Source organism: Amblyomma mixtum, chromosome 1 (genome assembly GCF_055824585.1).
Source record: "Amblyomma mixtum isolate Tamu chromosome 1, ASM5582458v1, whole genome shotgun sequence".
In the NCBI taxonomy this organism is placed as follows: domain Eukaryota; kingdom Metazoa; phylum Arthropoda; class Arachnida; order Ixodida; family Ixodidae; genus Amblyomma; species Amblyomma mixtum.
Genome location: NC_143012.1, coordinates 317,431,722 through 317,456,144, shown reverse-complemented (window position 1 = coordinate 317,456,144; position 24,423 = coordinate 317,431,722). Strand labels below are relative to the sequence as shown.

The following is a 24,423-nucleotide window of genomic DNA, read 5'->3' as shown; positions in this document are numbered from 1 at the left end:
TGGTATGGTATGGTATGGTATGGTATGGTATGGTATGGTATGGTATGGTATGGTATGGTATGGTATGGTATGGTATGGTAGAACTGGCATGCCTTGTTACAACGGAATAATGAAAAAGAGTTCGAAGCTGCCCCTTATTCGCATGCAAAACAACTCACTGACATATGCTGTCGTGGCGACAGCCTGCTTCTCAAAGCAGTATACGAACGTAGAAGGGTTAGGGTTCGGGCTAGTGGGTAGTGGGTAGTCAACATGAGGATACATAGCGCACAAAATTGAAGGGACACAACACAAGCGCTAACATTAGCGCTTGTGTTGTGTCCCTTCAATTTTGTACGCTATGGATCCTCATGTAGACGAACGTGAAAATGAAAGCTCGCGCTGTGTTTTATCACTCGAAATATGACTCGACTGACTCGAGAGAAATAATTTCGGTAAATGTGAACTTAGTTAATAGTGGCAGTTCTTCAGAGCTAAGGCTGAATGAAATATCCGTCCTTGAAATGTAGTGCAATAATCAGGTTCCTACGTTACCTCAGGTCTTTCGGCTCCTGAGAAGATCCATCTTGGTCTCATTCCGTCGTTGTTTCTGGTCCACACTCGCGCACTTTAGGGAAAGGACACAATTGTTGTCGCAGCTTCTGAGTAGATACCGTTGCGGGCGAGTTGATTCTCTGAGGTTGAAGAAACGGCAACAAGGTGGTGGCGAATTTCGATGCCTGGACAGCGTCTAGTGATGACTTTCCGACGAGAGCCTTGTCACTTAGCCGCTGTTTTCTAAAAAGAACGAGATTTCAAGTTTTGCACACCCAGAATAAACGGCTCCCACGCTGCGAGAAGAAGTCTTTTCTCTTTGCCGTCGGCTGAAATTGAATTCGCATGGTCGCTTCCGTAGAGGGAGCGTCGAAGGCCGACGCTGTGTCACGCACTGCGGCCGACGCGCCTCACACGCGCAGCACAGACGCACGCTCGAGCGTGAGGCGGCAGTTCGGGGATGCGCGCGACAGGCGTCATCCGCATCCCGCGGACAACTGGGGAGCAACTGTGGCGCGCGCGCAGCCTCCGACCTCCGCGGTCGGCGTGACGAAAAGGCGATCGACAGATGGCGCAGCTACACGCGATGCACGCCGGGGCACCTTTGGTAGGCGCCCACCCGTTACAAAGGGAAGGCTACATCATCATCATCATCATCATCAAGCGGTGCCGTTAAACCCGTCGGCGATCGGAATGTCGTCTGCACTGGCGCTAATTTCAGAATTGCAAGCATGTGGCCGCATCCAGGACCGCTTTACTCGAGACAGCTGCGAAAGTTCGGTTCGAAATCAGAATATCCCTTCGACCAACTTTATACTCCGTCTTGTACGATCACAGAGAAGTGGATGCTACGAGCGCGAGGCGACGACGCGACCGCTTGTGCAAATATGCTACTATTACGCGCTCGCGAGCCAATCGCATATGCACCTACGCTCCAACGCCTCGTGCTCGTAATTTCCTTTCCATAGTCGACAAATTGTGATGCAGAGCACAGGGAAGGAAGCCAAAGCTTAAAAGCCCTAGCTCCAGCTGTGAATAGCGTCCAGCTGCTTCCTAATTTTAGATGACCAGTTTACATTTAGTCTCTTGAGCGGCCTACGAGGGGGTACCCAAAAGAAACCGGAATAATTTTTTGAATCGGCACAGCTTCTGTGGTACCGCGTTTTGCCGCTATGAGCACATAGAACGAACATTTCAGAGTCAGTAAGCCGAGTGCCGTCGCTGAAGGAGGTCAGACTAGTTTAGGCAGAGTTTTAGAGTGACGACTGTTTTGTGTGAATGTCGTTTTTGCAATGGCTGATTTTCGTGAACAGCGTGCGCCGGTGAAATTCTAATTTTTTCTCGTAAAAAGTGGAACGGAAACTCTTGAAATATTCAGAAAGACGTTCAAGGACGATGCTATGGGGACAACTCAAGTGTTCCTGAATTAAATCCTGAATCAAGGAACAGTCATGCCAATGGAAAACTTCAAATTCACCTCGCCTCAAGAAAGCTCGTCAGGTGAAACCAAACCTCAAAACAATGCTGATTTGTTTTTTCGACTTGAGAGGAGTCGTCCATTCAGAATTTGTTCCACAGGGTCAGACAGTTAACCAGGCTTTCTGTTTGGATGTTTTGAAAAGATTGGGCAACAGTGTGCGGTGGAAGCGGCCTGATTTGTGGCATACGGGTGACTTGTTTTTCCACCATGGCAATGCCCCTGCTCACACAGCCCTGTCTCTACGAGAAATTCGGACCAAAAATGGCATGACCTCTGTTCCTCAACCTTCATACTCACCCGACCTTGCCCCGTGCTACTTTCTTTGTTTCGTAGAATGAAAAGACAGGTGAATGGAAAGCGTCTCGCTGATGTTGCTGAGGTGAAGAAAAAACGACGGAGGGACTGTCAAGCATCACAAAAGATGAATTTAAAAAATGTTTTGAAAAATGAAATGAAAGATTCGACAAACGTATCATTGTAAGTGGAGAGTAGTTTGAAGGGTATTGAAGGTCTGTGCTGAAAATGTGAACAAATAAGTTCAAACAAAAATAAGTCCGGTTTCTTTTGGGTACCCCCTCGTATATGTAGGGCCCTTCTTAGTGCGCCGCCGCGGTGGCTCAGTGATTTTGGTGCTCGGCTGCTGACCCAAAAGACACGGGTTCGATCCCGGCCGCGGCGGCTGGAATTTCTTTGGAGGAGAAATTCTAGAGGCCCGTGTACTGTGCGATGTCAGTGCACGTTAAAGAACCCCACGTGGTCTAAATTTCCGGAGCCCTCCACTACGGCGTCTCTCATAGCCTTAGTCGCTTTGGGACGTTAAACCCCATAAACCAAACCAAACCAAACCAAACCTTCTTAGTGCTTCCTGAACTCTGGTGGATAATAATCGCGCGATAATTTACCTCACATTCGGTTATAAATGCGGTTATTCAGCAAAATATTCCATAATTTGGGCTTTATCAGGCTATATTTTGCAGCAGAGCACAACTGACCATACGGTTTTGTGCGGTACATAAAATACTCTTTTTCTTCACATCATTTTGTGAACAATATGAAAATGGCAGGTTGCACATCATAGCTTTTACGAAATAAGATTTTTTTTTTTCACTTATTACAAGTATTTTGATGGTAAATTATCATCTGCTAGGCAGCACTGCCACGTCCACGCAAGACCCGTCTGCCTGCCTTTCGTTGTACACTGTGGCAATAATCATTCAACGCCACAGCAACATTTTAAATTTCGGGTATAAATCGCTTTTAACGCGATATTTAAGAAATCTGCTCTGGGTGTAAGAATCGGGTAAAACACAGCGAAGGAGGCATTCTGCACATTTTTAACAAAAGTTAACTGAGAAATACTGACACCAACCAATAATTTATTTGGCCTCATAATTCGGCGAAACAAAAACCTCGATCAGCGAATCAGGCAATATAAGAATGATGTCCGTTCAATAAATTCGGAAGGCAGCCCCCTCGCCGAGCACTGCGAATACGCCGACCACAGAATCGCCTTCGAAGAGGTGAGAGAGGTGAAGAAGCGACCGAGGTGGTCTCTAAACGTTGGGCCGAAAATAAATTATTGCTTATCGTCAGTATTTCTCAACTTGTTACTTCAAAAACCCAACCAGACGGACTTGCGTTGAGGATGTATGTTCTCGCTCAAATCATTGCACACTTTTAAGCTTTGATCCAAACACTGAAAGGTAACTATGCTGAATTTCGTAACCGGTTCAGTTTACTTAGACGATGAGGAGGAGGAAAAAAAAACTATATTTGAGGTCAGCCTTGGAGGGGTGAGTTCAGCACAAAGGCCCAGTGAAGAAGAAGGCTTTATGAGGCACTGGCTGCCATAATCCCGCCATCTAAAATAGGTCAACCAGGGATCCTCCGAGATGACCGTACAAGAAGACACTGCTCTCTGCTCCTTGCTACAGGTGTCAGCTCGTACCGGTATGTGACGAGCTGCAAGACTTGGCTGTCGGTGCACAGTACGTGTAGATAACAGCTATGTTTTTCCGCCCGAGCAAGCTTGAAAGCGAGGAAGACAGGATATGCTAAAATATTTATATAACTGGTCGTTCAGCTGGGTTCAGCTCACCAGTATCAATGCACCGTGCCAAAAACAATCAAATTTTACTTTGGGACAAAATGGAGTCCGGTATATGGCCCGCACATGCATTACTGCTATGTAGAACTCGAGTTCACAAAAGCAAAGATTCAGCCAACCACATCGGGATAGTCTATAAAATAATTGTCAAAATCTTATTAAATAGTTCTAGACAGTGGTCGATTTCTCTGCAAGGGAAATGCATCGAGTCGTATGCCCAGTAGTCTACTGGGTGACAAGGTGACAAGAGCTTTTATTAAAACTTTCTTCCGAGCTTGGAATAAGAAGTAAAGGAATTCTTAAGCCAAGATGTTAGGCGTTGAGTAATTCTGCTTGGCAAGGAGACAAAATAGAAGCAGGTATATATCTTCGCAAGACACACGATCATGGCCTCTTCGGTTCGCAGAGTTGAGTGAAGGACGAGCGTCCATTCGTGAGGGGGCAAATGTTTTTTCATCATTGAATCTGCCCATGAACTGAACAATAAGGGGCGTATAAAAACCTTCACAAATCATTTTGACGTAAATATCACCACGTATTGCGCACCCTTATTAATTGGCGATGATACGTGGATTCTTTGCAGGCAAGAAGTAACCCAAATAATCGCAGGACGGCTAAGAGTTTGTAACGCCGATGACCCAGCGTTAGCTGGCTTGTGGTCGAGAAAAAAATGCTAACTTTTTCATTTATTTCTTCGAGCGGATGTTCTAATATAGCATCGCAGCAATGGCCCAGTAGTAAGAACATCCGCGTCGTATTCGGGAGGTGCTTGGCGGTGTTGGGTTCATAAATTAATCGGGAACATAAATTAGCGTCTCGTACGCGCAATGAAAGTGCCAATTACGAGCGCTTGCGGCACGAACAAAACCACTTGCTGCATACATCTCACATTCTCTTTGACTTTTCAATACCGTCTGTCTCAACACGGCATATTATATGAAGCATAATATTTACAATATATTTGAACATTCCTGAATATTTTCAGCATACCAATGTTTAGTTAAATGTAGATTCGAACTAATTATCGCGGAAATACAGTTTATGAAGTTGTTCACGAGTGGAGTTTCAGAAGTCGGATGGTTGCTGGGAACAAGCTGGGGCATTTGCTTCGATGGCCGTCCTAAAATTTTTCATTAAGGTTCAGTCTGAGTTTGGCACCGCGCAGTGCACATGCACGGCCGCTCGATCCCTCCTTGGGAGCGGCCTGCCGAGTCGCGGAGCAGACAAAGGGGAGTGTGTGATGCGGCTAATTGCCATTTCGGCCGCTAGGGGCGCCAAGCATCGGTGAAACGCTCCCGGCAGGCCGGCGCGGTCGGAGGCTCGGAAGCTGAGGCTTTGTGTGTTTTCTCTTGAGTTTACGTGGTGTTCCTGTTCGAACTTCACTGGGCTCAGGTGCGTGCGTCGAAAACAAGCATTGTGAACTCTTTTCCTGGGTGTACCTGCGCACAACACTGGCGAATAACCGTAAACGCGGTGCCTTGTCGTACGCTTTCGTCGAGCGAAAGAATGCTCCTCGGTAAGCTCTGTTGCACGTGCTCCTACGACGATTGCGTAAGCTACGTTTTTTGCCAGATCCTCTAAGGGGTTTTCGATAATGCCTAAAAACTGTTGTGTGCCGCGCTGCCTATCAAATGCTGCAATAAACCCGGAACTTTGTTACCATGAACTACCGTCCAATGCAAACCTTCGGGAGGAGTGGTTACGCAACATCTCGCGGCAAGGTGGTGACAAGGGCAGCCAGTGGCAACCGAGCTCCAGAGCAGTTGTATGCTCACTGCATTTCAATCAGGAGGATTATCGACAATGAACGAAGCGCAAGTTGCTCAGGCCGACGGCGGTTCCGACGAATTTTCCCTTCTATCCCACATACAAACAGCCGGTGACTTCAAAGAAGCGGAGAACGCTTTGTCGTGCGCAACCTGATGTTCTCATATCCCAGACGACCGGCACTTTAGAAGGTAAATCGAGAGGAATGAATGCGGAAGAGAAATCTGCTCACTCAGATTTCAGCACTGAACACTGCGGAAGCGAAAGTTTCAGAGTCCAGTCAGCTGTAGCAGAAAGCCATTCTTCGGACGATTGCATTGGTGTAGAGGTATGTCGGATAAAGGAGTGTAAAGACGGAGAATGTCAGACGTCATTCAATTCGACAGGATTTTTCGACGAGACTAAAAGAAAAGCTCATCGCTTTGAAATGCAAACCCGAAGACTTAATGAGCGACTGCAAGAGCTGCAAGAAAGTTATGACGAAGTCCGCCAACGATTGAAACGTTATGAAGATGACCGAGCTGTGCAGGCCGCAGTAAACATGTCCAAGGCTGCAGCAGACGGTGACAAGACTGCTAAATTTGTCTTGGAACAGGTCATGAACTTTGACAAAGCAAGACCAGCTTGGGACGAGCCAACATTGAGAGAGTGTATATTATGGAAAGCAACGTCCTCCAAAGGATACGACTTGGTGCGCGGAAGAAAGCTTCTGAAACTGCCGTGCCGAAGCACGCTGCAGAAGTTTGTTGGGTCGTCTACGGGAGAGACCGGAGTCACGAGCCTCATCAAGGAACGACTGCAGGTAGAGAGGGAAGGTATGAAATCGGAAAAAGAAACGTACTGCAGCCTCATCATTGACGAAATGTCGATCCAGCAGAAAGTAATTTATGATCGTCAGGTAGACAAAATATTTGGGCTGGTTGACACTGTGTGCGAGGCTAGAAAAGGTGCTAGTGAAGTGGCCACTAGACTCCTTTGTTTTGCTGTAAGAGGGCTGCCCACACCCTATGTTATTCCGGTCGGTTACTTTTTTACAAGAAACCTCAAGCATGACCAGCTCCTCACTATGACGCTAAGTGTCATGAAGGCGGTTGAAGAGGCAGGAATCCGCATTGTTCGTGTTGTCACCGACAACCACCAGACCAACACCGCAATGTTCCGAGACATGTCCGAGGACAATACACTCCAACCTGTTGTTCGTCATCCAGTACGCGAAGGTGACCCTCTGTTCCTCTCATTTGATCCCAATCATCTCATCAAGAACCTGAGAACCAACCTGCTGGAAAGAGAGATGTTTGATGGTGTAGAGCCCATTAGAGGTGGTTTTTTCCTCCACACTTTATATGAGATTCAGGAGCAGTTGTTGGTCAAGCCGGTGCGATTATTAAGCCGAGCTCACGTGCAGCCAAACAATCTAGAAAAAATGAAGGTATACCGCGCAACATTAATATTTTCACCTGTCGTAATCAACACCTTGGAGTACCTTCAGGAGCATCCTCACTCACGAAAAAGCATCAGAATTCCGCGACTGCGGATCGACCATCGCATTTATGAAGGCAATAAGTATGTGGTACGACCTTCACTACATCTCCACTTGGAAGTCAAGGCAAACACCATTCGTCGAAGCAGATGACGATCGGCTAACCTGGCATGAGGCCGACTTTATCAGCTTCCTTGAAAACATCAAAGTCCGAAGTGGGGAGTCTCGTGCGAAGTTCCTCACTAAGGAGACTTATGAAGCCACTGTCATGACGACGAGATCAACAGTCGCTGTGGTCAAGTATCTGCTGACGGATCTCAGGCAAGTATAAATTTCACTAAACTTGCTTATTTAATTGTAGCCGTTTAGTCCATGGCTCAAGAAAAAAAAAAACGGGCGCAGTACTAGCCTTTGATGTTCTCATTTAATTGTCGTTTTTTTTTTTAGCTTCAAGTACGTGCTCACCCGGCCCTTTAACAGTGACCCAGTTGAGTCCCTGTTCAGTTGCTTCCGCCAGTTCAACGGTGGCAACGGCCGAGTAGACGCCAGAACAGCTGTCTTCACGGCGGAAAAGTTGCTTAAGGCAAGTCAGATATTGTAATCAAACTGAATACTTTTTTCACGAACGGGTGAAAACGTTATTCTTGCAGGTAGGCATATTGGAGGCTGCCAGGCATGGAAATGCACCTTCCAGCTCAGAGTGCCAAGCGGCACTGAGATGTGCGAACGTCACCTGCGAAGTGAAAAATCCAGCAGTTCCAGAAGATGCCCTGGCTGTGCTTTGGAAAATTCAGCACGTCATGAAGTACGACGAAGTACCTTCGGAAATTGAGTTCGCGCCACTCACGTACTTGGCTGGCTAACTTGTCTTTGTTTGTGAAAGAAAGGTAAGCATATTTATTTTGAAACCAAGCGGCGGTAAATTACGCACGTGATTACTTTTTCAGGTCACATGCCCTGAGTGTAAGCTGCTGCTTAATGGAGAGCCTTCACGTGACGGAGCATACAAGTTCGTGTCCGGCCTTGACCAAGGAGGTCTGAGTTATGCGCGCCCTGAAGCTGTGTGGCTGTGCAAGCTCATCTGCACGTTCGTCGAGAGGGCCCTTATGTCAGCAAAGCTTCGTCGTTGTGCACGTATTTCCAAACTTCTTTCCAATGCCGTGCTTCCTCGCTTGAAGGACTGCCCTGTGATGTGGTGCAAAGGCTGCATATACCCACAACACTGTGAAGAACTTTGTGGGATCTTTGTTAAGAAGCTGTTGAGGCCACTCCTAGCCAACTGGACAGGAGACGTAAATAGCTCGCTGGAAAGTATCCTGAAACTTTCGCGGAAGCCTCTGTCCCGAAAAGTCTTGCGTCTATAGAGAGCACATGTTGGACGAGTGGTCTTATTAAAGTGTTTCTAGCTTTCATTTTTGTATGCTGCGTATATTTATTACTGTATCAAAGGTACACGAAGTATCCTTGTGCTGTTGTCAGATGTGCTGAAAGTCTCGTGAGGAGACACATGGTTCGCCTTTAGCCCCTCCTCCTTGACATAATTCACAATATTGTCGCAAACTACAAGACTACAGAGCGAGCAGTGGTGAGTACAGGAGCGCTCGCGCAAGGCCCAGCACCATTAAATCATGCCATGGCCACTCGCCGTGTAGTCCAGTCTTCGGCTCGCCGTCACGTTACAACATGTATTTATGTCCTGCATAAGCGGAAATGTACGAAAAATCGTTACTGCTCGCCGTCTTTTATATACATCAACAATACTGAGTAAAAAAAATTTCTGGTTATCTGAGGGCGCACTTTCTTCGAAAAAAGTAATAAGTGCGTCTTTGCCGTGAACAAAGGGCATGAGTTGAGCATGCGTGGACAAAACAATGTCATTAGTCGTTATGGCAATCTCAGTTGCGTGTTCTGCATAGCTTTGTGTGCTGCGAAATTTACCGACCTCGCGGATATTGACAAACATCCGCGTACGCGACCGTGATCATTTTATTTGCGTTTCCAAAGGTGTGAAATTATAACCGGCAACCCCGTTCCCTACTTTATACCATTATGAATACTACAGGACAAAGAACCAGTAGATCGAAATGTAATTTCTATTAAATTTCGGAGCCCTAACTCACAGGGCTCCGAGGCCCAGTGCATATCGCGAGGGGCAGTGCATATACACCACAAAACTGCAGGCAACGATTCCGTTAGAAATGCGCACACCGCGCCGCCAGCGCTTCTACTCCTTCACCGATAGCCAGCGCCACGGCCGCCGCAGCGGCGCAAGCTGGTACTTCCGCTATCACAGGCCGGGAGACGCTTTCGGCAGGCCGCTCCCAAGGAGGGATCGAGCGGCCGTGGCACATGCAACGGCTTAATCGTTTTTGTAGTTGAGAATTTTCGCGGCGGCTTGAAAACGAATATGAACTTTTTTCTATTAAGCATGAAACGACTTCAGCTCCCGCTGTCGGCGACCTTGAGATTATAAATGTCGAGCCGAAGCCGAGAGCCAAAGATCCGCGCACTGATTTTCCGTCATCCAAGGAAAGTTTCCGCACCCCAAATATTGGCCCTCTCAACCACCGAAATTTCACCTTGTCCGAATTTCATCAAAACTGGTGTCAAGCCTAATTTTAATATGACCAATTCAATGGTGAGCTACAAAATTAGGTGGGCTATCCCCAAAATTTGTCTCTCTGGAACCCATAAATTTGACGTCGTCCATATTTGACCAACATTGGGGTCCAATTTAATTTGACTATGGGAAACTCAGTGTTGGCTTCCAAATTTAGGTAGACGTAGACCAACCCCAAAGTTTGGCACACTTGGGCATTTTCCGCCCACATTATATTCCTTTCTAAATCCGCTTAAAGAGATGTTACATTAGGAAAGAAAAAAACTGATAGCAACGACCGTGACAAAACCCGAGAAAGTTATAGGGTCTTAGCAATTTGGTCAGCCACAGTCAAGGCTATCCTAAAGCAAGTGCCTGACTAATATAAGTATTGAGTATAAATACAGTCACAATATGACACAGTTTTTCAGATGCAATGTTTGCTACAGATGAGTCGTGTAGTTTTACGCCGAAAATATACATAAAAACCACGAATAAGCCAGCTGTGGACATCTGTCACCCGTTGGGTGCAGTCCTCAAAACAAAACACAGAAAACAAAAACATACTTAGGGAAATGAAACAGCTCAGATGTAGGCCTATAGTTTTTGAGCGGATGATGTATTCAACAAAAGGCTACGCGACCGTGCTCAACTAAAGCAAATGATCACAAACTGTAGCAATGAATATACAAAAATGGCATGCATTGGATATTTACAATACTTGAGTACATGCAGGCAACAATGGGAAGCACTGAAGTGATTAAAAAATGAATTATTTATGTGAATGCAATATGAGGTCTTTTCCGAGAATATGACATTGATAATCTCACCTGGTAGAAGCGTAACGGTTCAGCAAAACAACAAATAAGCGTAGATCGTTAGACAAGTTGCATTAATAAAAAAAATCTAGGTTAAATCTCGCTCGGGACATGCGCCGCCTTACGGCGATTTGCACCATTACCAGAGGTTCGAAAAATTTACCGCACCGCGGATACCGCTGCACGCATACTAACACTTTTGCTTCCACACTTGCTAACACATGCACACACATTGTACGCATAAGCTGCCGCTATTATAATAATGCACGTTGAGTGGAACCATGAAGTCAGAATAACACTCATAACGACGCAAAATGATCAGTGAATTAAGTGAGGTTGTTGGCTTTGTGATGCGCATGCATGCAGTTTCAGTATACACAGTCGCTTGCAAGAAATGCACAATTGCTCGCAGAGGTGGGCAGTCTTCGTCGGAGTAAGGTTCTTGCGGACGATGTTGTGCAGCCGCTTTTTTCTTCTAATGCTGCCTTTCTTGCCGCTCGGAAACGCGAAAAGAACAAAGGCTTTTTCACGCCGGCTTGTGCACTGAAATGCGTAGCAACTCGGCATAGCGCGAATAACGCGAAGTGCAAGCGCGCAATGCCAGGGAGCTCGGTCGCAGCAGCGGCGGCTGGCAAAAAAATGGCGCCGACGAAAAATGAAAACACAAAAAGAGCGAACTTTCTGCGCGCTTCTCCGGGAGACCGCCCGCGGAGCCAATCACCGTTGAGAAAAGCGCCGATGGGAGAGGTGAGGGAGGAGGATCGGCGAGAGTGCGCGGCGCGGCGGCATAGTTCACAGAAAGACGCTACTTTCAAATTATCGAGGGGCTTTAGTGCGCTCTAAAGTCACTGGAACTCTGTGACTTTAGTGCGCTCACGAAACCGGAGGCCATATGTATTACATTCCCCTTTCCCCTCCGCATCAATTGCATTGATCGCCCATGCATTTTTTCATTAAACAATTATGCGAAGTGCCGCTGTGTCAGAATAGTAGCCGCCAGTATAACGCGAGGCTAGAGCCGTCAGTGGCTGCAGCAGAGACTATTCAACCTCTGCACAAAAAAACGACACTGGGTTGGATCCAGGGTAGCCAAGGCACTCCCTTTCTCCACACCACAGCACTACTACAAGATATCCATACACGAGAGCCAGACCACTCCTCCTACATATTTTCAGAGGCTTTGAGGTCAGACCAATGGCATGCATGACCAAAAGGTCTACTAATCCGAGCTAACATAAAAGATTAGACCTGCATTCTGTGCTCTCTTCTAATCTTCTGAAGTCAGAAATAGGAAGGGCTCGAACGTGCGCTGTGGCAACAGATGCCTGCGGGTCTACTAAAACGTTTGAAAGAGTGCCACCTAGTCCTCGCCAAAAGGATTCTAACTTCGTTCCTTCGAGGAATAAAACCCTGGAGAGATCGAACCCTGGAGGTATCAATCTCGAATATGGACCCAGACTTCTCCTGTCCGACAAAGTTCTGAGACGAGAGGCGCCGGCTATCCAGTACTTTGACGCGGAAGCTGTGCTTGTTCGGCGTGCTCAGTTACCAGTGCTTGCATCAATCTGCCCATCGGTTGTCTGTGCGCTCCTTGTCGTTAGAAAACAATTCAGGGACCATTAGAAAAGAAGAAACGTGGGAGGCTCTAATGCTTATCTCGGACACAGATAACCAAAATGAAGTCATCAATCAAGCTCAGGAAATCGCCAGGTCTCAAGGGATCCTGACCGACTCCTAGCCATGGAGGTTAAAGGGACACTGAGGAGAAATTGAAGTTGGCTTGTATCGACAGAATACCAGCTCCTGATTACAAAAACGCCACTCATACTGACAACAAAGCTCTTGTAACGTAGAAAAGAGCAAGAACCAAAATACAGGTATCGCCGCCACAGGCCAAACTCGCAAGTACAAGCGTGATGAGGTCATACAACAAAACAGTGTTGCTAGAACCATTTTTGGCCTGTGGCGGCGATACGAATCCTGTGGTGTTGCTAGAACCATTCGTTCTAGCAACACCAGGAACCGAGAAACCATGCATCACTGAGGCGCAGCCGTGGGCGCAGCCAATGCATGCGCAAATCTCCTTGACGTCGCCAGATGGCGCCACGTGCCCGGCTGCTACGCGCGCTCCTGAAGCATCGGGACAAATCAGCGCCTGTTTTCCGGCGGTAGGCGGGCTCCCGGTATTCCGCTAGCGGTAACAAGGTACACGGTATGCTAAAGGTGTCTATTTGCGAGAACTTCGTTGACGACTTCGAGAACGAGATCCATCGTAACGCTGGCAAAACGCCAGTGCAAACGTAATCGAAGCGACTGTAGCGACGGCCGCAATAGCCGATAGATGCCTTCAACGTGCGGCCGGCGGTAGCTTTCTTTTCGGCTGCTGCTAGGCCGCACTGCTGGCAGCCAGAAATCACGGAGTCTGCGTTACGTCATGTGCACGTCATGTTTCACGTCTCTTAGTCCTCTGTCGTCATAGACGAATCCCAAGTTTGAATCAGAGCGGCGGGAAAAACTTTTTCAACTTCGAATCCAAATTTCTTAGAAATAAATGCATCTTTCGCTGCCGGCCAAGTGGCAACAAAGCCATGACATGCCGAACTATCGGATTTTACTATAAAAAAAATATTAATAGTGCTCTCCTCAGTGTCCCTTTAAAACCTCCTCGAAGTTGACTGAAGTAATAAAGTTTTCTCTCCTCGTCATGTGCAAAGGTCCCTCCATAAAGAAGGGGAGGGGGGGGGGGGGGGGGGGGCAAAGTTTATAGTAGAGCCCGTTTTTGTCTTTTGGATAGCAGGGAACAATAAGAGACAAAATGTTCGCTTTCCTTCCTCGTGTTTATTAGGGGTGTCACTACCCCTCTTGCACCCCCCCCCCCCCCCTCCCAACCACAGCACACGCACACACACACCCTCTGCGCCCGTTTATGTAATCAGAGGAACGCTCAAAATCCGAGCCTGCAACCTATCTACGCAGCAGTCTCGGCACAGAGAGGTATAGCACTATATCAGAGGGGCCACTGGGATCAAAGTCTTCCGACGGCTTCCAACCAGATTTCTACTCTAAAAAACGAAACTGAAACTAAGTAATCGTGAACTTAAATACATATACTGTATATGAACCATATACTGAACAAACGTGCTTCTTAAAAAATAACTAATAAAAGTTTTACAATATTGTTTTTAGATTTTAAGTGCTTGCTTGATACAAATGTAGCGAAACAAAACCGCGCTGTACAGAAGTTCGCCGTTCTATGTCGACGAGTGGGTTTGTCAACAAAACACGTGGTTCTATCGGTGCCGACGCCAGTGTGATGTGTAGTCATCGAACATCGCTCGATTTTTACCTTCGCGTAGATTATTTATTACAGAGATAGACGCCGAGCTAGTCATTATGAACGTTAGCGAACTCTTCAGATTGCTGCTGGCAGCTACTGTACTCGGCGTTTGCTTAGCTCAAGACAACACAAGGGAAAACGCACTACCTCATCATGTGCAGCAATGTATCCTTGGCTACCTTGGCGTTCGTTTCAACGGATCCACGTCACCTTGTCATTACGTTTGCTTTCCAGGCTAAGCGTTGTTCTCCGGAGGGCTACGATTCTTCGCAGGACTCCCTTTGGGACGCGCGAGTAGTTGTGTGTTAAATTTAACATGACTTGGAGAGATCTTTGAGCCTTCCTTAACCGACTCTTGTACAGATCGGAAGCTGTTCAAGATGCGTCGTGCGGAGCGTCTCGAAGCCGTGAAGAGTATATTGAAGCTCGACAACTTCGAGAAGCAGGCCAAGCTAGTCAATATTGTGTTGGACAAAATTAATGAGGTAAGATTCTTGCCTGCCTAATCCTGACACATTCCTCAGCTTCTGTCGGTTAGTAATCGTTTGTGATGGCCATGGACGCTGCAGGAATTGCATGCCTTGAAACAGCGTAGGCGTAATTATGAACATGTGGTGTGTCGTGTCACCTCTCTTGTCAGGTGCTCACAACGTCTAAGCTGAAACTTGAGAGTTCCGACTACATTCCGGGAGGCCCTTTCCCCGAGGACGAAAGTACAAGAGACGGTAAGTGAAACGTTATGCTGTCACAACTTTGTGATCATATCGTTTAGATGTCTGCCAAATTGGTGCTTGCGGCGCGATGTAAACATGCAATGAAACACGTGCCTACGCGCATTTGTACTACAATTCTATGCATGCGTATTGCAGCATTATCGCAGGTGTTGGAGAACACGGCGTTCTTCGGGGAGATAATCCTGCGACTGCCGAACATTGCTCATGCCGTCATTAACGCGAACAAAGCCGGCGCCGTGGTACTCAACTGGGCGATTGGATTTTCCAACTCGACTGACCTCTATGATGAAACCACAACCAAGTTGATAAATTTGGTAAGTTTTATTTAGAAATAAAATCCACCCAATGGGATACCCTTAAACATTGTACTTCATGAATTTATTTTCCCAATGTTGAAATAGTGGCAGAGACTAGGTAGAACACTGTGTGGCGATACAACAGACGTGGCTTGTAACTGCACAGTTGCTTACCTGGTGAACCACCACCAAACAAAACATTGACATATGAATGCAGAATCCCAACATTGTATTTGCATGCAGGCTAAAGGAAACAAACATGTCTGTATTATGGAGGCCTAAGCATGCAAACAGTGCATTTGAGCTTGCAAAAACAATATCATTAACAATCTTATACCGTGTGTAATCAATCGCCTTGGACATTATGTTCTGTGTGTGTGTGTACAGTCAAAGGATTAGCGCATTTTTAACACGAAAGCGTTAAGGGTCCCGTATTGCAGAAAAGCCAGCGGCAGCAGCGTTGGCTGTGATCAAGTAGTCCTGATGTAAGCAAAGAATTAACAAAATTCAGGAACAGGTCAAAGAACATTAAGATTGACGCCAAATTTCTCAGGGAGGTTCCCGCAACCGAAGGAAAGTATTTGAGTTGAAAATAAAATTAGGTTGAATTTGTGTTTGGGTGGGAATCGAACCCAGGACCTTCGGATTGCAAGACAGGCAAGCTACCCATAGGTTCGAGCAGAATAAAGATAGACCTAATGAATGCTTTGTGGTCTTTGACTTAGTGAACTGTCTTATAGACGTGCTGATGCTTGTATGAGTAATTATGAGTATGCTGATTAGTAATTGGGTCATAGTGTGAGTTTTGAGTAGGCGATGTGAATGGGACCCAGCAACACTAAGCTTAAGCGTCCCCCGTTTTTCAGCTTGCAGCTTTATTTGCATGCAAGCCATGGATATGGCTCAGCCTCTCTAGGTGCCAAGCAATGCACCTTAACGCGATTACTTCTTTCAGTTATGCTTTTAACAAAGCAAGGACATAACAAAATGCAGACTGCATGGGTGTAATAGTTTGAATGTTATGACAATGCAGGTTGCTCAGGAACTAGGCTTGGTTGAAAAGGATCCCAACTACCACAATCCATATGCTGCTAAGCAAGCTAAAGTGAGTACAACATTGCCATATGGCACATTATTCACTGCACCCTTTTTTGTGGCTATCAGATGGCTTGAATCAAATCAAGTACAATTGACGCAATGTTCCTGAAGGATTGATGGGATGCTTACGCATGCCATTGCATCATGCAGTGATCAAATAATGTCCTCTTTCGTCATTCACACGGGGCCTGGCTATGGTAACAGACCGAATATTGGTTTACGGTTTATGGCGTTTAACGCCCCAAAGCGATTCAGGCTATGAGAGACGCCGTAGTGAAGGGCTCCGGAAATTTCGACCACCTGGGGTTCTTTAACGTGCACTGGCATTGCGCGGTACACAGGCGCCTAGAATTTCGCCTCCATCGGAATTCCACCGCCGCATATTAGGCATTATTCATGACCCCATTCAACGCATTAGAACTGAAGTCCAAATGTAGCTAGTGCATGCTGGTAGTTCTCAGACTGTCATGGTTAACAACACTGATCTTATAAGTGAATACACAGTGTAGTTTTAATGTATTTGTTTTGCTTGAATTTAACAAGGAAAAGTTTCAGCTGTGAATGTGTTGTAATTCCTTGGGATCACCACTGGAGGCGGTCAGGGAACCTAGAGTAGGGAGTGTAAAACTATTGTGATGGTAGCTATAGGCTAGCAAACTTACTTTGGTTCACACTTAAGCTTTTTTTTTATGGATGCACTCTGAAGAACACTTCAAGAAATGTCAAAGTGGTCTGTTCGTATGTTATGCCTCTGCACTGCAGCACTTCACATTCAAGGGATTGCTCTTGAAACAAGCATCTGAACAGGCGTAATTCAGTTTATAATTTAGACTTGAATAAGCATGCGCTGCTGCATTTGGTCATGATATTCAGCTGAACAAAAAATTTTAAGGGCCGCCGCGGTGGCTCAGTGGCTATGGTGCTCGGCTGCTGACCCGAAAGACGCGGGTTCGATCCCGGCTGCGGCGGCTGGAATTTCTTTGGAGGAGAAATTCTAGAGGCCCGTGTACTGTGCGATGTCAGTGCACGTTAAAGAACCCAGGTGGTCGAAATTTCCGGAGCCCTTCACTACGGCGTCTCTCATAGCCTCAGTCGCTTTGGGACGTTAAACCCCATAAACTAACTAACAAAAAATTTTAAGGATGATTACGATTCTCCCTAACGTGATATTTAAGTGCCGCTCTGTCGGTGTCTCAGGCTCTGTAGGCTTTTTTTTTTTTTTTGCTTTGCTGGTTCGTCGGCACGATATTAGTTCGATAGTAGTATTAGGTGATGAAGACGACGATGTGCAATACACAGCACACGAGAATGTGTGTTTTAGTCCGGTAGCAGTATTAGTTGAAGACGTCAATGTGCAATGCACAGCGCGAGAGTGTGTTTCAGTTTAACTCGAGGCGTGATCGGCTGCGCCAGTAGCCTAGTACTCTTGTGCAATGGCCACATCAGCTGGTCTGTTCGTGGTGCCGCTGGTTCGAATCCCAGCTGCGGCAGTGTTTAGTATTTTTTTATTTATTCATTTCTGGTTTAGCTCGGTTACAGCGGCGGTGGCGTAGCTGCTCAACCTATGAAGTGGCGCTTGAGAGCTGCTCTCTGAAAGTTCGGCGCTTCATCAAAGAGCAAAGCTTAGGAAGTTCATTAATGTCTTCAGGGACACCAAAAGATCTTCAGACATTAACTTGAAAAATGTTGCCTTAACTTTTCGACACCTTGTGCAGAAGCATGGAGTTAATTGCGAACCCCGCTAATTCTATGAAATGAAAGTTCCTCCTGTGAACTTAATGGCCGCTTTCTTCCAGCAGCCTGCACAACCAGTGTCAGCAGAGCCAGCACAGAAGCCTAAGAAGACCAAGAAGAAGATCCAGCGTGGCCCACGACTCACTCGAGCGGAATTGTGACCTTCTGCCAATGCTTGACCCTTGCACACTTCGGTGAGCGCTATCCCTCTACACGACCACTCAATTTCTCTGTCCCCACCTGTTGCCACCTGTGATGTAATGAAACTTTTATGTTAGCAAGCACTCATCTCATTCCACATTTTGTGTGATGTTCATGCACCATTGCAGTGATAAAAAGAGTGGACTTTTTACAAATGAGGCTGGACTCCTTTTTACTCAACAAGGCACAGTCACTCGAGATTGAGGGAGAGGGGGGACCTGTGGGAGTCTAGGAGGGGCTGACCAATGACATTTTATGCGTACACATTCTGTGGCTTGAAAAATGTTTATTCCTGGAGGCATCACTTGCGATAGTGGTTTCACTAGACTGCACCAGAGAACTTGAGAATGATATTTCTTTTTTTTTATTGTTGCATACCATCTGATATGAACTTAAAGAGAAGCTCAAATCTGTCAAATATGAAAAGCCATGAGCGTCTGGACCTAGACCCTTTAATCCACCAAAATATAAATATTTTGTCAATTCCATTCCCAGGAGCCTCATGATTATTTAGAAAGTACTGTCGCTCCGTCCCCTGTCGCGTGAAGCATGCTGGTAGGGGGGACCGCTGTGGACGTAAACCAGTTAGGTGACGTAACCAGCTTCCACCAAGTGCACTTGCTTCTGTGTACCTGCCATTCAACTGAGCCCGAAATCGACCACGATGAGCTCTGCTTGTCTTGGTTTTTCAACTGAAGTGTTTTGGCGGAGTAATGCAAAGTCCAAATGGACTAATCATGCAGGTGATGTGTGCTGCCTATAGCTATATATGGACACCAGAGGCTGGGACAGTCCTGTTTTTCACTGCTGCCCACCGGAGAAAAAGCTATGAGCACAGCAGTCAGTCGTGGCTCTGAAAGGGGACAATTACAAGCCATCATGTTCCATATTGCACAGCTTGGTGGACAGTGACACCATCAGGCCTTTTAGGTAAGGTGTAGGGTTGTCAATAAAGTCTGCTCGACTGAGGCCCATAGCAATACCATCAGTCTTCACTCACAAAATGGGCTGCACTGCTAAGAGAAAGACCAGATGAAGAGGAGAGCATGAAATATCAGTCAGCAGGCATTTTACACTGAAAGCTGTTATATAGAGCTCATCCTAGACCTTCATGTAGCTGAAGTATGTAGAATTTGGCAGGTTCCCAGAGGTGCATCCACTGGAGAATGTTCCTGGAGGGGGATTCCGGGTCCATAGGGTGCCCAGAAGTTGGTCTGATCCGCTGTGATCCGCTAGGGGCACTGGGAGTGGTGGCTTCGGAATTCGGCAGGTGCCCGGGGATGCATCCACGAGTGGTGGTCCGGAGGAGGCACCTTCTTGGCCTGGGGGGTGCTCAGAAATTGCCTCAGTCCATTGCGATGTGCTAGAGACACTTCACACAGATCACGGCTTCTGCGCTGAAGGGGGCGGACCTTGAATTGCCATCTCGGATGACGTTCATGCTAGGAAGGCCATGTAGCAGAGAGAGTGTAGAAAGCGGCAAGCAGCTACGGCCTCCACGTGCGATTTGCAGCTAATGATGACTCTTGCCCATTCCTTTTAATGCGACAGCGTTAAGGAGCTCGTGTCACAAGAAATCCGGCAGTGGTGTTGATGTCATTGACCTTGACCGTGAGCAAAAAATCCATGAAAAATCCCTAGAGAAGCAACCTAGCAGGTAGGTGGGCCACCTAGGTCACATGACCTTGTGGCATCACCACCACCTGCCCACCAGATTGGTTGATGTCTCATAATTAGGGCCCTTCATTTTTGAGCTTTTATTTTTTCTTTTGCGGAATTGGGGGGTGGGGGATGGAAATTAGGCGATATTTCCCCGAGCTGAAATTCGGGTACAAATCGGGATATTCAAAACAGTTTTTCATTATAATTTTTTTTTTGCTATTTATTACACCAAAAATAAACAGCTATGTCACGCCAATGCCCTGGGCATAAAATTGCCTGTTTGCGCACATTACTTTCATAGTGTGTATGCAAATGGCAGTTTGCCGCAAGAAAGTGGTTTCCACATCAGATATTTGTGTTTTTTTCTGTGGTCACAACTATTTTGTGGTGTACGTTGCGGTCGTCATGGCCAGAACTTCTTCATCTCAGCTAGGCCTGCCTGCCTTGGTGCATTGCAGAATCATTTGTCATCGTAGCGACCATTCAAAATGCGCAATAGCCTTGGAACAGGACTTCCTTAGTGCGGGTAATGCTTGATACAGTGGTGCCCGTAGAGCCTCCCGTCAGTGCCTTTTGTCTGCCAAAAGGGTTTCCTCATGCTTTCCAGACACCAGTTCAAAAAGAATTATTAAAATCAGAACATGCAAACAAAAGCTGTTGCGCTTAGAAAATTAGACAAAAACTCATTTCACTAGCCTATTTCACTGGTGCGTTGCCGAGATTGGGCACTACCAGTCAGAGCCGACTGTGCCGTGGGCATGCGCAGCGGAAGCTTGCATGTAATTGTTGCCTTGCTAGGACAGCCCTGACAGCATCATAGCTTCATGGACTCGCCGCAGACAGGACATTGGCAAATAGTAACTTAACAACGGAAGCTCCTCAGTGTTTTTTTGTTATCCGCTTTGGTGTTGGTAGGATTGGAAACCTACCGTTCGCTTTCCCTTACCTCGCCGCCTGTTTGGCTTTTGTCTTCACATTTTTTACCTATGTGCGTCAAACGGCTTTTTTTTCTTTTTTTTTAGCTGCCTTCTCAGTGCAGCTTGAACAGCAGCGCTCGCGTCCACTATAGTTTGAAGCAAAATGGAAAGTGTCACCTCTACCATTACTATTATTATTATTCATTTTCGTTTGCTTTCACTGCTTCTTTTCAGATTTTGTCCTATGCGAAAAGCTTACAGTAGTCAGAGACATCACATTTTGGATCTATTCCCCAAGTATGCAGGACTAAGTTCAAACTGGATGCCAAACTAATCAGAAAGGCAGCACTAATCTAGCTGCATCTCATTTCTGCTTCTGAAAATTGCCACTGCGTTTCAACACCATTGGCCCAAAACAAGCATTTCTAGAGAAGATTAAAATATGGAATAGTGCGATTTCAGCAATCTACTTGGGTGTTGCCCCCTGCTGTGTATACGAAGGATAAAAATTGTGTGCTTAACGATGCAGGGCCCCTTTAAAGAAGGTTTAAAATAATCAGCTAATTCAAAAAGTCACACCAGAAATAGCGTAAGCTATCCACTGGCTTCCATAGTGTTTTCAGCTTTGTGCTCTAACAAACCACATTTTAAGATGCATTTTCGGGTCGAAATCGATGTCAACCCAACATATAATTGTTTTTCTTAGGGTGCAAGAATCTGAATGGAGAATTCGGGTTTCACCCCAAAACAAAAGGCCCTGTTCATAAAGGCAGCATTGTGGACTGCAAAGAATGAGGCAGTCGATATAATCTGAACCACTTCTCGAATACTCCAAGGCTGGGCAGCATTGAATGGTGATGGTTCTTACAGTGTGGTAGACCAAACTCCATGAAAGGCACAGTGCTTCCAGTTCAGTTTGTGGAAAGGCAGGTTAGGGTTACAACCCTTGATCTGTTCCCAGGAGATGGTGTGCAACAAAAAATTTGCTAATTCACCTGCAAAGCACCGGGTGAAACATCCGCAAAATCGCATTTTCACTGTTTGAACTTTAGCAGTCTGTGACGAATTACCGTGCTTTCGCCTTGCCCATCTTCTTGTGGAAGCTCCCATAGAAGCTCGTGCATTCCTTCGTGGCCACTTCCTTCCCTGTCTACTACTCCTTCTTCCAAGCTCACCTGGAAAACATGGGTACCCTATCCTTCTGCCTATGCAGCCATGTGTGCAGCATGTGCTAACATGGCTGCGTACACACTGTTCATTTATAAAAAACATGGTTGCTGTTTACTGTCAGCCAAGTTAGCTGGTGTCTGGATTTTTGTCCACACTTGCTGCAATGCAGATGCAAAATTAGGTCCATGAAATATCTGGCTGGCAAGCCTCATGATGCATTTGTATTGAAGTCACTGTCTCTCTTCAATGGCCTACATCCAGGGGAAACTGAGAATGGTAGCTTTCTGCTCCAGGTACTGAGCTAAGTTTAAACCTTCGAGCACTCTCTACGGTCTCTTCTCCTTATGCTTCCATGATTGTAAGGTAAGGAAAACCCAGTGTCTACTCTACAACTGCCAAGCAAACTGCTGACACCTGAATACTAGATGGGGGAAGTGAACTTTGCGAAAGAAATAAAACAGAAGGGTTGGCTTGGGGCCTATTGCCTTCATCATCATCATCAGCCTGACTACACCCACTGCATGGCAAAGGCCTCTCCCATGTCTCTCCAATTAACCCTGTCCTTTGTCAGTTGCCGCCACTGTATCCCCGCAAACTTCTTGTTAAACGTTGCCAGGTTCAGTTTCCAATGGCGGCCTGTCCAGAGCCAGAGATTCTTAGCACCCTCCGCTGCGACACAGATCTGACCGCCGCCTTGGTCAGTTGCTCCGCAGCCGCTGGGGACTGAGGGCCGAGGGTTAATTGGTTTGTTCATAGAAGGTTGTGGCCAAGTACTACACCAGGGTGGCCAAATCCTGTTCTGGTGAGGAAGTGTGTTGTCGGTTCTGGTCACTGAAATCAGGCCGCACTCCAAGCCTGGTTATGCAATTCCATTGACATGCGGAGTTTTTTTTTTAATCCGGTGGAGAATTGCGTGGCACCAGGATTCGAACCCCGGTCCTCTTGCACGCGAGGCGGATGCTCTACCTCTACGCCATCGCTGCATCCTCTATTGCCTTAGCGTTATCAAAAATAGATGAAGGAAGGGATAGGAATTTCTAGAGAAGTGGAAATAGTATTCTTCCTTGGTTGGTCAGTCAGCCCGGAAGATGGCCACCTACAAGGCGTGCGCAGCTAAGGCAGGAAGGGGTCGAGTACACATATTCACATACATGGTGTCACAAAATATGGAAATACCTGCTGGTGCACCTGTTGCGGAGTGCATTCAGCGGCTGCCACATAAGTCTACCTAAAATAAAGGGAGTGGGTGGCGGGTTATTTGGAATAGGAAAGGCACGGTGACTGTTTCACTGAAGAAAGGAGGAGACAGTGAAGTGGAAAACAGAGAAGCAAATGCACATTATGCCATACTTCATGAGTGTGTCACCTGTGCCAGAATCCCTCAGTGCCTGTGCTCAGGACTTTGGTGTGGCAACTTGCCATCACCTTAACACTGTTTATGATAAGCACTAACTAGTTTTCTCCCACAGGTGCTGTGCACGTTCCCAAGGAACTGGCTTAAAAAACTTTTGATTAGTTGCCAGCACAAATACATTTCTATACCAGATGCAAGAATACTGGAGCCTAAGAGCAGCAGACTTGAACTCGACTGTGACAGAAACCGCTCTGAACATCTGCCTAAGCTTCTTTTCTTTCATTCTACAATTCACATTCTCTAAAAGCATCCCCATAAGATTTTAGCTAACAAAAAACTTGCAATTTCAAGAGCACACATTGCCCTTTGGGTTTGCCTAAACCACATTGTCTCTCATGCAAATTTCAGTTGAAATTGTAGCTTTTCTGCAGATTGTATGAACTGCATCAGACCACTGCAGGGCCCCTGAAGCATGCGCTGTATGGAGGAGCACTCGTCTCACCGTCGTCCAAAAAGCAGATGTCACCATAAATATCACAAGTTCTTCAGTCTTAGTTGTCCTTGCTTATTGTTTAAACTCTATAAAGTGTTCCTACAGCATGAATCATCTGCATCGACTTTGGCAGGACTGTCTTGCCACTCACACTAAGAATGAATGGTGCCACAAATGTGTGAGCACCTGCCCGTAAGCACTTGGCTAAACAGACAATTCCTGCAGCTTGGAGCAACACAGTGTGATGATACCATCTTCAGTGGTAACACATTATCTTTTAATCTCAATGAAGGTGGCAGACTAGACGGCTGCAGGTTTTACTGGGCTCTGCTGCATACATCAGCTTCTGTGCACAGTGACAGTGTCAGAACTAAAAAAAAAAATACTGCTTAGCGACTTGTGTGCTGTAGAAGCCGGAAGCCTTTTGGTTCTGTACGTACGCAGCTTGGAACTGTTCAGCGTCTTTAGACATACCTTTTGGAAGGTACACAGTTTGGAAGTGTTCAATGTTATTAAGCTCTCGCTTCTTTTGTTGAGCATCAGTCAGTCTTGTATCTACAACAAATACACACATAGGAAAGACAATGGGAATGTAAAACACTTAAATTTTAGCCCACATTCCCTTTAAAGTGGAGTGAACTC

The 24,423-nt window shown here is 46.4% G+C and overlaps 2 protein-coding genes across 4 annotated transcripts in view; one reads left to right on the top strand and one right to left on the bottom strand.

The window, feature by feature from the left end:
* Nucleotides 1-1,012, bottom strand: part of LOC149372602 (transient-receptor-potential-like protein) — a 166,467-nt gene extending 165,455 nt beyond the window's left edge. Inside the window, exon 1 of the mRNA XM_089567105.1 lies at nt 535-1,012. The gene's annotated coding sequence lies outside the window, so the exon portion shown is untranslated. The remainder of the gene's footprint in view (nt 1-534) is intronic.
* Nucleotides 1,013-14,057: 13,045 nt separating this feature from the next.
* LOC149372601 (coiled-coil domain-containing protein 134-like) lies at nt 14,058-18,947 on the top strand. 3 transcript variants are annotated; one of them, XM_089567103.1, is made up of 7 exons: nt 14,058-14,287; nt 14,486-14,607; nt 14,763-14,847; nt 14,992-15,170; nt 16,186-16,257; nt 18,047-18,178; nt 18,929-18,947. In XM_089567103.1, exons 1-6 carry the CDS (start codon nt 14,179-14,181, stop codon nt 18,143-18,145), a joined length of 666 nt encoding a protein of 221 aa, XP_089423229.1. In that variant the 5' UTR covers nt 14,058-14,178; the 3' UTR covers nt 18,146-18,178; nt 18,929-18,947. The 3 variants fall into 3 exon arrangements, with proteins under 3 accessions (XP_089423229.1, XP_089423230.1, XP_089423228.1); XM_089567104.1 differs by lacking the exon at nt 18,929-18,947 and having other exon boundaries at nt 18,050-18,340; XM_089567102.1 differs by lacking the exon at nt 18,929-18,947 and having other exon boundaries at nt 18,047-18,340.
* The last annotated feature ends 5,476 nt before the right edge of the window (nt 18,948-24,423 follow it).